The sequence below is a fragment of the Oncorhynchus kisutch genome, linkage group LG8, assembly GCF_002021735.2.
Source record: "Oncorhynchus kisutch isolate 150728-3 linkage group LG8, Okis_V2, whole genome shotgun sequence".
NCBI lineage: Eukaryota > Metazoa > Chordata > Actinopteri > Salmoniformes > Salmonidae > Oncorhynchus > Oncorhynchus kisutch.
Genome location: NC_034181.2, coordinates 73,593,472 through 73,605,773, shown reverse-complemented (window position 1 = coordinate 73,605,773; position 12,302 = coordinate 73,593,472). Strand labels below are relative to the sequence as shown.

Here is a 12,302-nt window from a genome sequence, read left to right as displayed (position 1 = left end):
TTACCACTATAACATTAGCAGTATATCACATACAGGCTTTTTAATCAATGTATTGTATTTTACCAGGCAGATTGATTAAAAACGAAATTCTTATTTACAATGAAGGCCTGACGTAACATGTATCTCCATCCATCCATGAGTTCTACTGGAGTAGACTACACAGTGCCAGCTGGTGGTGATCCATGGTAGTGGTACAACCATCACGACTGGGTGAGTAGGATTAATTGCTGCACTCTTGTAGTAGCCTAAGCCATAGCCACAGTACACATCAAAACATGCATCTAAATCTGAGGTCCTGCTCCAGCAATGCTCCTCCTGTGTTTTCAGAAGCACTGTAAATGTGAGATGGAGTGACGGCCCAGTGTAATGATGGGTTCTGACAGCTAAGCAGAGGCACACAGCCTTGGCTGAGAGCGCCCTGTGTTGTGTAACCAGCCCATTGTTACCACTCTGGACTGTCAGCGCCATTAAGATTCATAGGAATCGAAAACGAGCTTGCCAGCCCGGACCATGGACAATTGTCCAAGCAACAGGGCTGGCGAGACAGGATGAGGGATGGAAACATGTGCGAAAGAGGAAGGCTTTGAGCCACAAAGAAAGAGACAAAAGCTGAAAATATTGAATCATGTTTCTTTCTTTACAAAACAAAAAAATACACGGTCACACAGACAAGGCCCTTAAAGCTGTTCCATTTGAGCTCTGCTCAGTTAAGGCTCAGAGTCATTCTGTGTATGTGCCCTGTTTGCAGCAGAATATCACTGGAGGCGAGTGGAGGAACAGCCACCCCAGGGGAAAGAATGGAGACGAGAATGACATGATGAGAAGAGCTTTAGTCTGTTTGACTGACCATTGGAAATGGAAACAGATCAGCTGACACAGAACACTGCAGCTTCACAGCTTGAAGACTCTTTTGGCATGTCAGCTATATCGGTTTTCACACCCTCAAACACTTCTACAATCTAACACAGAGCTGTGTGAGAGAATTATTTTAGGCTCAATCTGTGAAGTCACAGGTTCTGACAAGCATTTCGCTACACTCGCAATAACATCTGCTAACCATGTGTATGTGACCAATAAAATGTGATTTGAAGACCACAGGAACAAGCCATAGTTAAAATACCTTATTCACAGTTCAGTTAAATAAGATTCATTGGCCCAAGTGTATGTATGAACCCAGGGAGTATGTAAAGTGTGTGGAATGGCTGGATTACCTCTGTGTAAATGAATATTTACCGTGTGGGAATGTGTGTAATAGCATAATGACTAAAGGTTCACTTCATATGGAACAAACACCCAGGGCATCCCCAGTGGCCCACTGCCCTGCTGTTACCTCTATCATCCAGGACATTCACATGACTGAATAGTACCCAGGTGCTTTCAGAGGGGAGCCCCCTCTCCCTGTGATGTCAGTGTGGACTGTTGACGTTCTTTCCACACTGTTCAGACGGAATGATTTATTCATAATCATGGTGGCATAATAAACATTGAAAGCACTGACAGTTAAACCCAAGGCCTCTGGCACGGCATGCACACACCCAACCCCAGCATTCGCTACACTAAAACGTTCTTATATCCTTCAGTCTGTCTTTCCTTGGCTTCTTTATCCTTCAATTATATTTTAATATAAAACAAGCCCACATATGATGAATCGACTATGTTGAGAAGTGCCCCTCCCTCCCCTGTCCTGTGTGGCGTTGGAGATAGGCGCTTCCCAGCGGAGGCTCTTTATGTACTGGCCTCTTTTCCTCTGAAATGTTCTCTTTAACGGACATAGAAGAACCTGTTCTGGAGCCGGAGGGAGAGAACTGCACAACCAACCTCCCCCAGAAAAATTATTTAAAAAATATTTCTTTAAAAAAATGAATAAAAACTGAATAGTCCGAGTGGAGGAGTAGGTTCTGGAAGCTGAGGGGATCTGGAGCTCTGTATACTGAAAGCACTTTGGCACATAGCCAAGGCCCTAAGTAAGGCCCCATACAGGAGAGTGAGACAGACAGCATGCAGCGCCACACTACCAATCAACACAGATACAGGAATGATCAAGGCACAGAGAGACAGACCGAGAGAAATTGAGAGCACCTGACAAACATGTGGAGGAAAAGGCCAGCCTCCCCATTATCACGTTTTTGAGAAGAAGAAAATAAGAGTTTGAGGAGGTGACAACGTCACAGTAAAGAGACTGGGAGAAGAGTAGGAGGAAGGGGGTAGAGGGATGATGATGGACTGGACAGAGGAGGAAAACAACCAGCTGACAGAAAGCTATACAACACATACAGGACTTCCGTTCCTTTCTTTCAGAAGAGTAGAGGGGGAATGTAACACAGGGGAGGGTTTACTACAGTCCCAGAGGAAAACAGGTACAGCTCAGGTATCAGGTAGGGTGTGGTCTACAGGTGAAGCAGGCAGATGAGTTCCGGTCCTGCTTCAGTTAGTTTTCCCCAGCCCGGAAGCTCGCTCCCTCCCTCCCTCCGCTCTAGTCTGCTGTGTCTTCCCTCTCTGCCCCTCACAGGTAGAGCTCCTTGGCTCTGATATGTGACAGCTTGTCTCTCAGCATGCGGAAGGAGGGCCGCAGCCCCACGTCCAGGGTCCAGCACTGCTTCATGACGTCGTAAACCACCACCGGGCAGCCGTCGGGGGCGTCCATCTTGTAACCCTTCTCCACCCGCGGCACCACCTCTTTCAGGGGCTGAGGAGCAGAGAGGAGGGCGTTATCAACCCAACCACATACTCTACTAGTACGTTCTAACATCCACTGTCTGAACAGTGGCATCAACCTATCTGCCTGTGCATAAGCTCCACAGCTATTAAATGATACATCACTCATCGAGATATATCCATTTGCCTTGCATTGGAGAAAGCAATACAGATAAGGCTGCTGCCCCTTGCTGGAGTCACCTTACAATGTCATACTTACAATTCTGGGGTAAGGCACACGTCCAAAGGAGTAGATCTCCCATAGCAGGATACCATAACTCCACACGTCTGACTTAGTGGAGAACCTCTGTGGAGGGGGCAGAAAGAGAGGCTGAGGTCAACTACACAAGACACCACAGACAAAGCCAGAGCTTAGGCTACACTATTTAAACATGCTCCCTCCCTCCGTCCAATCCTCTCTCTTTTTCCACCTTTACCTTCTCTCGCAGGGCTTCGGGGGAGGTCCATTTGACAGGCAGTTTGGCAGTGTCCTGTGTGGACGAGGCCTCCTTGGTCAGACCAAAGTCGCTGACCTTGGCGATGTTGTCATCAGACACCAGCACGTTCCGGGCTGCCAGGTCTCTGTGCACAAAGTTATTGGCCTCCAGGTACTCCATGGCTTCACATACGTCACTGCACAGCAGGGGAGAACGAGGAGAGGAGGAGTCACCAAATGGAGATGTGAGACAGAGAGAGAAACAATGGGATCACTCAGCCAAGACAAAACTAATTTCACTGTAGATAAGTGATACCAATATCTATTTAAAATACTTTGTTTTCTGGCATCCTCTCCAGGGAAATCAAATTATAATTGAATAAAGAAATCCAATACTGCAGAACTTCCTGAGGATGACTTACAGTGAGAATTTGAGTAAACAGTCTCCTCCCAGCACGGTCCGTCCTCGAGAACGGAGGTAGTCCACTAGACTGCCCTGTGGTGGGGGGAGAGGGGGACGGCTGTGAAGTTGGGAAGTAGGAACAGACCCTATCGTAAAGGGACAGTGGACTCCAGCCCACGGCCTAGATAGAGTAGTCCCTGGACAAGCAATAGACTAGACTGAAGTACCTTGGCCATGTACTCTGTGACGATGTAGAGACTGCCCCTCTCCTCTACGATCACCCCCAGCAGCTGAACCAGGTTGTTGTGCCTCAGTTGCCTGCAGGGAAGAGGGTTTTAGTGACATAGATACGCACTAAGGTGTACAGACACAGTCAGAAGGTTTTAGAGAAAGTGGGTAAGACCATAAAACAGAATGGGTTTTTTTTGCGATTTTTTTTTACCCCAATTTCGTTGTATCCAATTGTTAGTAGCTACTATCTTGTCTCATCGCTACAACTCCCGTAAGGGCTCGGGAGAGACGAAGGTTGAAAGTCATGCTTCCTCCGATACAGAACCCAACCAAGCCGCGCTGCTTTTTAACACAGCGGTCATCTAACCCAGAAGCCAGCCGCACCAATGTGTTGGAGGAAACACTGTGCACCTGGCAACCTTGGTTAGCATGCATTGCGCCCGGCCCACAGGAGTCGCTGGTGAGACAAGATATCCCTACCGGCCAATCCCTCCCTAACCCGGACGACGCTATGCCAATTGTGCGTCGCCCCACGGACCTCCCAGTCGCGGCTGGTTACGACAGAGCCTGGACGCGAACCCAGTCTCTCTGGTGGCACAGCTGGCGCTGCAGTACAGCGCCCTTAACCACCCGGGAGGCAAAACAGAATGGTTGAGACTTACGTCATGACGGAGGCCTCGGCGATGAACGCCTGGGCCGTGGCGTCGTGTTTGATGCACTTCACTGCCACCTTGGTCCCTCTGTAGTCCCCCACCATCACATCTGAACAGATACATAGAGATGTAACACTGGACAACGACACACAGATCTCACACGGGGATGGAAAGAGACATCTTTATCAGCGCTGGTCTCAGTTAGGATCTTTACCTCCAAACTCCCCTTTGCCAATGGTCTGGATGAGCTTGAGTTCCTTTCTGTTCAAGGCCCAGCCACCTGTGAAGCAGCAACAGAGAGAAAGTCAGACTCAGGTTCCAGCAGATCTAATGCAACATCATCCTTCCCCAGACAGAGCAAAGCACAAGGTTAAAGACTTACTGCTGATTAAGCCCAGGTTTCCTGTACTACAGAAGATGAAGACAGACTGAGTCACTGTGTATTCTTACAGACCAAGAGTGACTCAGAGAATGGAAACACAAGGTTAGTAAAGTGTTCATACTCCTGGAGAATTCATCCTGGGCGGCTACCGTTCCCTCCATCAGCTTTGGCTTGATGAGTCTGGTACAGAGGCCGTCGGCATCTTTAGTGTAGTGCTGAATGGAGATCGGCGAGAGAGAACATGGTGAGTTGGATAGTGTGTGTATTAACAGTAGCTGCATAGCCACACTGAGAAGGTAGAACTGCGTTGTCAACCGTATGTCAAAGACCAGACAACAAAGAACGTGAGTCAAGAAGGCTCTCAGCAGTCTGGGGTGAAAAGGATGCTGGGATTGTAGGGCTAGTGGGGACTCTGCTAGTTAACAGGAGAAGCATGGAAATGGTGTGTTTGGTGGTCACTAACCACACCTTCACTTTTGATACACTCACATAATCCTGTCGACACCAACTGGTCTACATGTGATCATATTAACCAGTCAAACACACCAGCCATCCTTTTTTACCTGTGATTAGTTAGTTAAATCAATGGAGAAGCACCCAGTCATAGTGTAATCTGACTGCCACAACCACCAGATGGCAGCATGGTATGGGAACTATTGCCTCTGTACAAGCTACTAAATAAATATATTCATGTCAACACTGTATTTGAGCTTTAAAGACCCATTAAATTAACACATTTCTGAATAGTTGCAGTTATGAAACCAAGGTTATATAACTGATATTTGGACAATATAAAAATACTCAATGTGCCTGAATACACACTTGAATCTTCACACAAGTACCCACCATCCATAATAACCCAAGTACTTAACATGTGATTGACTAATCCCTTAAACGCAACAGTGTTAGATTTCCATTATGTGGTTAACACCACAAATGTGGGTCTTTTGACAGGGAAGGACAACTTGTGTGTACCAATGTGGAGCCTGTTGTGACAGGCCAGTGAGAGTAAGGGGGAAAAGAAGGAGCTAAAAATCACAAGAATGTGAGAGCGGGGGGGTAAGGCGAGAGAGAGAGAGCGGGGAGACGAGAGCGAGAAAGCGCAGAAGGAATAAGCGGAGGATTGTGGTGGAGTGATAATAAGCTGGAGTGTGCCAGTTAGACAGATGGTCCTCGATGCCAGTGTGCAGATTCCTGCCTAAATCCCAGCAGCGCCTCTGGGAAAGAGATGAGCGTTAATTAAAGTGCGATTGCAAACAATCTAGCTAGAAGCCTGATGGAGCGTCTTATCTCTGGGGAAGAGAGACCTTTCCCACCATGGCCCCCTTCCTCCCTTAACACACTAACTCAGCCCTACTGCTGTGGAGGAAGCTGTCTAATAGACCACGCAGTAGACGGAGGTCTCCCTCCACTACGACTGGGAAATTACAGGAACCGAACGATATTATGGTACTTAGGTGCCGATTATATTTGTATTGCCATTTGATGTTCCAAACATATTGCTCACTATAGGTCTGCTGCAGAGAGACGAGAGAGCACAAGAAAATGAGTTTTGATCAGTCATGGAAATAAGTGCTGAAAACATGTTGGCTCCCTATTTAAAAAGACAGAACAAGCTATAGGATGAAAAAAATACCAGGTACAGCCGACTAGCGCTTGCTAACGTTAACTTAAATCCATACTTGGAGTCAAAGTATCAATATAATACATTTCCCAAAATAATATTGATCGCTCTCCCATCAATAACCTCCACCCCCTTTGCCTTCTCTAACTATGTGACTAAGCATCCTTGACGAGTACCTGACCACCATACAGGATAGGCAGTGCGAGAGCTGAGGGAGTAGCCTAAACAGTAAGAAATAGGGAGCGTTTGGGACTGACAGGCGGACACCGCCTTACCTCCACCAGCTGCATGAGGTTCTGGAAGAACTCCTCCTCGTCGATGCTGAGCTTGCCGTTGTGGTAGATGATGCGGTAGTGCTCCACCTTACCGTCACAGCTGACACACAGGGTGTAGTCCCCAGGGTAGTTGGTGCTCTCCCTCGCCAGGAACAGACCAGTCTCTGGGGGGTAGAGGAGGAGCTCTGCCTCCTCCCTCGTTATCTTACCATGGAACCATCTGGAGATGGACACGAGAAGGAGAGGAGAGAGGGGGAGGGACAGGACACAGAGATAGGGCCTTAGTGGACTACAGAAAATTACCATACCTTGGTCATTAAAAGGGCAAAAAGACCATTTATAAGTAGATGAGAGATCTACTCATTATTATTATTATTATTGCAAGCATGCAATGTTGGCCATGTAATACACATACAAAGCCCTGTATTAAAGAGTTGATAAACAGTCAGTCATAGACAAGGTAGAGGGGACAACAGCAGTAGATCAGCATAATGTAAGGCAGTGGCATTTCTAGGCAGTTGTACTGTCTCTCAAGGAGCCAGTGAGAAAGTGCCTTGATGTAAACAGGAAACGGCAACAAAAACACACAGGCAGGTAGAGTCTGAAACTGGCACAGGCTCTGCAATAACAGGAAAATGAAAAGCAGCACAGGGCAGGCAAGACACAGAGCAGGGCCTACCAGACCCCTCTATCATAGAGAGGTGAGACCTCACTGAGGAGTAGGCTTTTAGAGAGAGCAGCATAGAGTCTCATCCCCTCAGAACACAGTCAATGAAACCTGCCACGGCTGACCACAAGGCAAGCTGCAGGGCACAGGACTTAAAAAGCTCTCTTAGGGAAAACACACGCGGTTCCCTTCTTTGTTTTAGCTCAAGCTATTAAAACACAGCCTCCATCTCACCTCATGTACAAGATCTACAGGCTTCTACTGGCTTCTAAAAGCCCTTTCTTGGCTTTTACCTTCGGATCATTAATCTCTTATCTGTAGTAGACCCTAACACAGAATCCCCCAGCAGTATGGAAACAGGAGCAGCAGGAGGTCCACAGGGGTCTCTCTGGGGGCTGGTGAGTTAAGGGTAATCAAAGTGTGTAATTGATTTACACACTTCCCTCCCTCCCTCTGTTGCCCAGCACCAAGACAGACAGAGCAGGGCCTGTGCAAAGCGGCTTAATGCGGAGAGAGGATTGAGTTGATTAGATCAGCGGAGCTGCTTCTCCATGGTCAGCAGCCTCCTTAACTCCCATTAATCTGAGAACAGGCGCCAGTAAGCCAGCAGTCAGCCAGACACTGAGTAACCAACAGCCAAAACACAGGAGGAGCACACAGGAGCTACCAGCCAAACATATGACCAACCAGTCAAACACAGGAGGAGCACACAGAAGCAATCAGTCAGACCATTTAATGAGGAAGCAGGGCATGTAATATGTCATTTATGTTGCCGTTTGTGCTATTCATTAGTCATACGATGGGAGAAAGGGAAAACAGGCTGCTAGAAGTAAGGGGAAAATAGAGAAAGGAAGGACAGTGCGGAAGGAGGTAGGAGAGACTGCAGTGAGGAGGGAACTGAGGCCTTTTGCCAGTCTTCTTTAGGGTGGTGCCGTATTTCCCTCATTACCAACAGAGTAGAAGATTACCAGCAGGTGGCAGCAGTGAGCTATGAGGTCAAAGAGCAGCATCTCTCAGGGTGTGTAGACCAACATAACCAAGAACACAGCTGACACTGTTGGTTATATAAGCCAACAGGGAGCGTTTTCCACAAGACATCTGTTACCAATTCGTAAAAACATAATAACCCCCCTCGGACTCTCGCCACTAACCACCGCTCTCTGAGGTTGATGCATCATTAGCTGTATTTACAGAGAGTTGACTCTCTTACAGTCCCTGAACTGGTGACCTCTACTTCATAAGGACAGTAAACCCACCGACTCCCTCTAGCCAGTTCCCTGTCCAGTGGAGTAGCCTTGCCTTTGTCCTTCCTTGTAACACTTGACTGGTCACCCTTCCCCACAAAATCAAATCAAATGTATTTATATAGCCCTTCGTACATCAGCTGATATCTCAAAGTGATGTACAGAAACCCAGCCTAAAACCCCAAACAGCAAGCAATGCAGGTGTAGAAGCACGGTGGCTAGGAAAAACTTCCTAGAAGTTTTCCTCTGCTCAGCTGGGTGGTTAAGCTCAGAAGATGGGGATGGTGGGGGAGAGAGTCTTCAGTGTGTGTGAGAGACAGAGAGAGAGACACACACACACACACACACACACACACACACACACACATCCCCATCAGTGTGTTTTGGTCCAACACGTTTGAGTGCAGCAACCTCAGCCTTGTCCTGTGTGTGCGTGTGCGTGTGCGTGTGCGTGTGCGTGTGTGTGTGCGTGTGTGTGTGTGTGTGTGTATGAGAACTCTGATTTCCTCCTGGCCTCCAGTTTTATCCCATTTGCATAAGTCTCATTTTTTTTCTCCCTCTTGAAATAGCTGTCCCTTCAAAGAGCCGATTCAAATCGCAGCGCCAGTTAGCCCCACCCGGAGTGGCAGGCAGCCAACCAGAGAGCAGAGGGGACAGAATAAATAAATCAATTACCAACGTCTCCTATCAGGTCTTTGTAACACTCGAACTCTAATGAACTAAGCCCCATATTCATACCTTTATTATACAGTGAAACATGGGAACTTCACAGGTAAGGGCATATCCTATGTGACAGATCAGCAAGGTACTCGTGTACTTACGGCATAAGACTGAGTTTCCCCCCCGACTTGACCCCTTCCCTTTTCTGGACGTAGTTAGCTGGGATGGTTCCCTCTCTGCCCACTGTGTTCTTCGCTTTGTACCAGTTGGGATCCTGAAATAGCAGCAGAAACACCCTTTAAAACAGTGCCCCCCCCACTGGACAGTTGAGCTAACGTAGGCTAATGTGATTAGCATTGAGGCTGTAAGTAAAAACATTTCCCCAGGACATAGACATATCTGATATGGGCAGAAAGCATAAATTCTTGTTCATCTAACTGTCCAATTTACAGTAAAAGAACACCATGCTATTGTTTGAGGAGAGTGCACAATTATGAACATGAAAATGTATTAATAAACCAATTATGCACATTTTGAACAGATATGCAATGGTTCCTTGGATCAGTCTAAAACGTTGCACACACACTGCTGCCATCTAGTGGCCAATTGTGCCTGATACTAAATTGTGCCTAATACATTATGGCCTCTCTTGCATTTCAAAGATGGAACAAAAAAAACATGCATTTTTTTCTTTGTGTTAACCTTTTACCAGATATAAAGTGTCACCTACATTTATTTCACATTTCCACAAACTTCAAAGTGTTTTCTTTCAGAAATGGTATCAAGAATATGCATCTCTTTGCTTCAGGTCCTGAGCTACAGGCAGTTACCCAAATCTATGTCATAACGGTTTCACACAGTATAGACAGGTGAGCCGTGCTTACCCTGGTGACTCCGATTATGGTCAACACATCTCCTTTACAGAAAGGCAGGTCCTGTTCATTCGTCGACTGGAAGTTGTACTTGGCTACACACTCTGTGCCAGGCAACCATGGCACCTAGGTCACGAGTGAAGAGGAGAGGCGCTGTTATAAACACTGAGAGTGACTACAGTGAAAGGTTACAGATAGTCATAGCTTGGACAAGTGAATTGCATTTACGCCATTGACACTCCAGGGAGAAATTAAATTGCCATTGGGTTACAGTAACACATTACAATCAAATAACACATTATTACAAGCATATAAAAAGGTCTAATATTCAAAAGGTAGCTATGCTGGTTTGTCCTATACGCTGTTCAGACCATATAGCATGTGGGCCTATTCTATAGGCATTAACAGGCTCCCACGTCTAACCGGTGGTGTTGTGGCATCAGTGTTGTGAATAACATACAACCATGACCCCTGTGAAGACGTTATCAGTTAGAGGCAATGACAGTACAAACAGCAGGTGTGTGTGTGTGTGTGTGAGAGAGAGTCAAGGTGCATCCAAAATGGCACCCTATTCCCTCGAGGCTCTGATCATAAGTAGTGCACTATATAGGGAATAGGGTGGGACGCATCCACTATCCTCATATAACCTGGTGTATTCCTGAAGCAATGCACTACACACAGCTGTGTGTCTGATATCGTTATCAGGACACACATCCCTCGATCATTTCCCGATAGGAGTCAAAGAGAGACGAGTGTCACAGGGGGAGCGATGTGAGAGTTATGTACTGTTGTGTGCCAAAGATTAAAATCATTTGGGTTGATAAGCAAAAGACCACCGGTCAGTCATGCTTTGCTGCTGCTGGCAGATGAAAAGCAGAAGCACTAATGTCAGTCAGGAAATATGACACTTCTGAAAGAGGCATGGCACATTAGAATGTGTGTGTAAGTAGGATGCATGCGTTCTTTAGTGATGCATGAGTTGACTCAAACTGCAGCCCCCATTGTTATATCTGCAGGTCTGGCGCGTTTAGGGTCATGACATTGTGTGGCGGGTTGAATAAAGAGAAAATACCTTATTATTTTTTTTAAAGGTATAATTCTTGTGCAATTTATATCAATAGGCTACATTGATGTTCTTTCATTATTTTAGGCTATATGGCATTAGCATGTCAGCCTGAGCTTTAGGGCCCAGCTGTACACGTGTCTAATAGCCTACACGCCAATCACAAAATACTTTCGAGAACGGGCAGAGAAACTTTGAGTTTAATTCAATAAGAAAAAAGCTGTGAAATGGAGAGTAGAAAATAAAGAGAAGCGAAGGCCAGAAAGGTATGTTTGGGAAAGATTTGGTTAAGTGGTACGAGGATAGCAGTGTTGTGCGATGGATCTGTACAAATTCGACAGTCACAAGATGGGGACATCAAATAGGCCTATGGTACGTCAAGGGAACTGTAGCCTACTGTTCAGATGGGTTAAATGGACACTGAAATCTGGACACTACTACCTCTCATAGCCTTAAAATTAACTCCTGCAGAAGCATTTCTTGCAATAAAATTATGCAAATGTTGGCAACATTTTTACTCAGGAACAGGAGTGGAGAAATCTGATTTTCTTTCAGCGAATGTGCAGTTTGATCACATCTCTACAGGGGGTATATTTATTGGAATCATAAAAGCAGATAGTATTACAACCACAAATTATGCACCAAGCAGAACTAAATCTGATCAGAAACACAATGGGTCGTATTCATAGCTTTCTATTTCCTTATAACCAGTCAAACTGATGTCATTTGGAAACTTTGCACAGACAATCTTCCCAGTTTTTTTTTTTAGATATAGATAGCGAGATCCATCTCAATTTATTTAATTTCCCCCCCCTAACCTGGTCCCTAAATGTCTTTTCTCCGCAAAAGAAGCAGGGATGACAGAACTTGACCGATGTCAACTAGATTGAAGCATTCATTCTATCGATTTAAGACATTATGGTGAGCAAGGATTTATTTAGTCTTCTAGGGCAGCGGTTCTCAACTGGTGGGTGGTTATGAATGGTTCGTACGTGTTATAATTTATGAAGAAATACTCCAGTCTAAATGAAAATGGCCAGGTAGAAAGTGTGTAGAAATGAAGACAAACTTATACATTTAAATCGCTGATTTGTTTTT

At 46.0% G+C, this 12,302-nt stretch overlaps 1 protein-coding gene across 2 annotated transcripts in view; it reads right to left on the bottom strand.

The window, feature by feature from the left end:
• Positions 1 to 618: 618 nt before the first annotated feature.
• The window catches only part of LOC109895319 (tyrosine-protein kinase CSK-like), a 41,336-nt gene continuing 29,652 nt past the window's right edge, over positions 619 to 12,302 (bottom strand). For both annotated transcript variants that reach the window (XM_031831189.1, XM_020488933.2), the window contains exons 3-13: positions 10,154 to 10,267; positions 9,431 to 9,543; positions 6,699 to 6,918; positions 4,921 to 5,014; positions 4,632 to 4,697; positions 4,427 to 4,526; positions 3,761 to 3,851; positions 3,553 to 3,626; positions 3,132 to 3,327; positions 2,915 to 3,001; positions 619 to 2,686 (exon numbers count right to left, since the gene is read on the bottom strand). In XM_031831189.1, the coding sequence (XP_031687049.1) occupies positions 2,504 to 2,686; positions 2,915 to 3,001; positions 3,132 to 3,327; positions 3,553 to 3,626; positions 3,761 to 3,851; positions 4,427 to 4,526; positions 4,632 to 4,697; positions 4,921 to 5,014; positions 6,699 to 6,918; positions 9,431 to 9,543; positions 10,154 to 10,267 (1,338 nt within the window). In that variant the 3' untranslated portion in view covers positions 619 to 2,503. The remainder of the gene's footprint in view (positions 2,687 to 2,914; positions 3,002 to 3,131; positions 3,328 to 3,552; positions 3,627 to 3,760; positions 3,852 to 4,426; positions 4,527 to 4,631; positions 4,698 to 4,920; positions 5,015 to 6,698; positions 6,919 to 9,430; positions 9,544 to 10,153; positions 10,268 to 12,302) is intronic.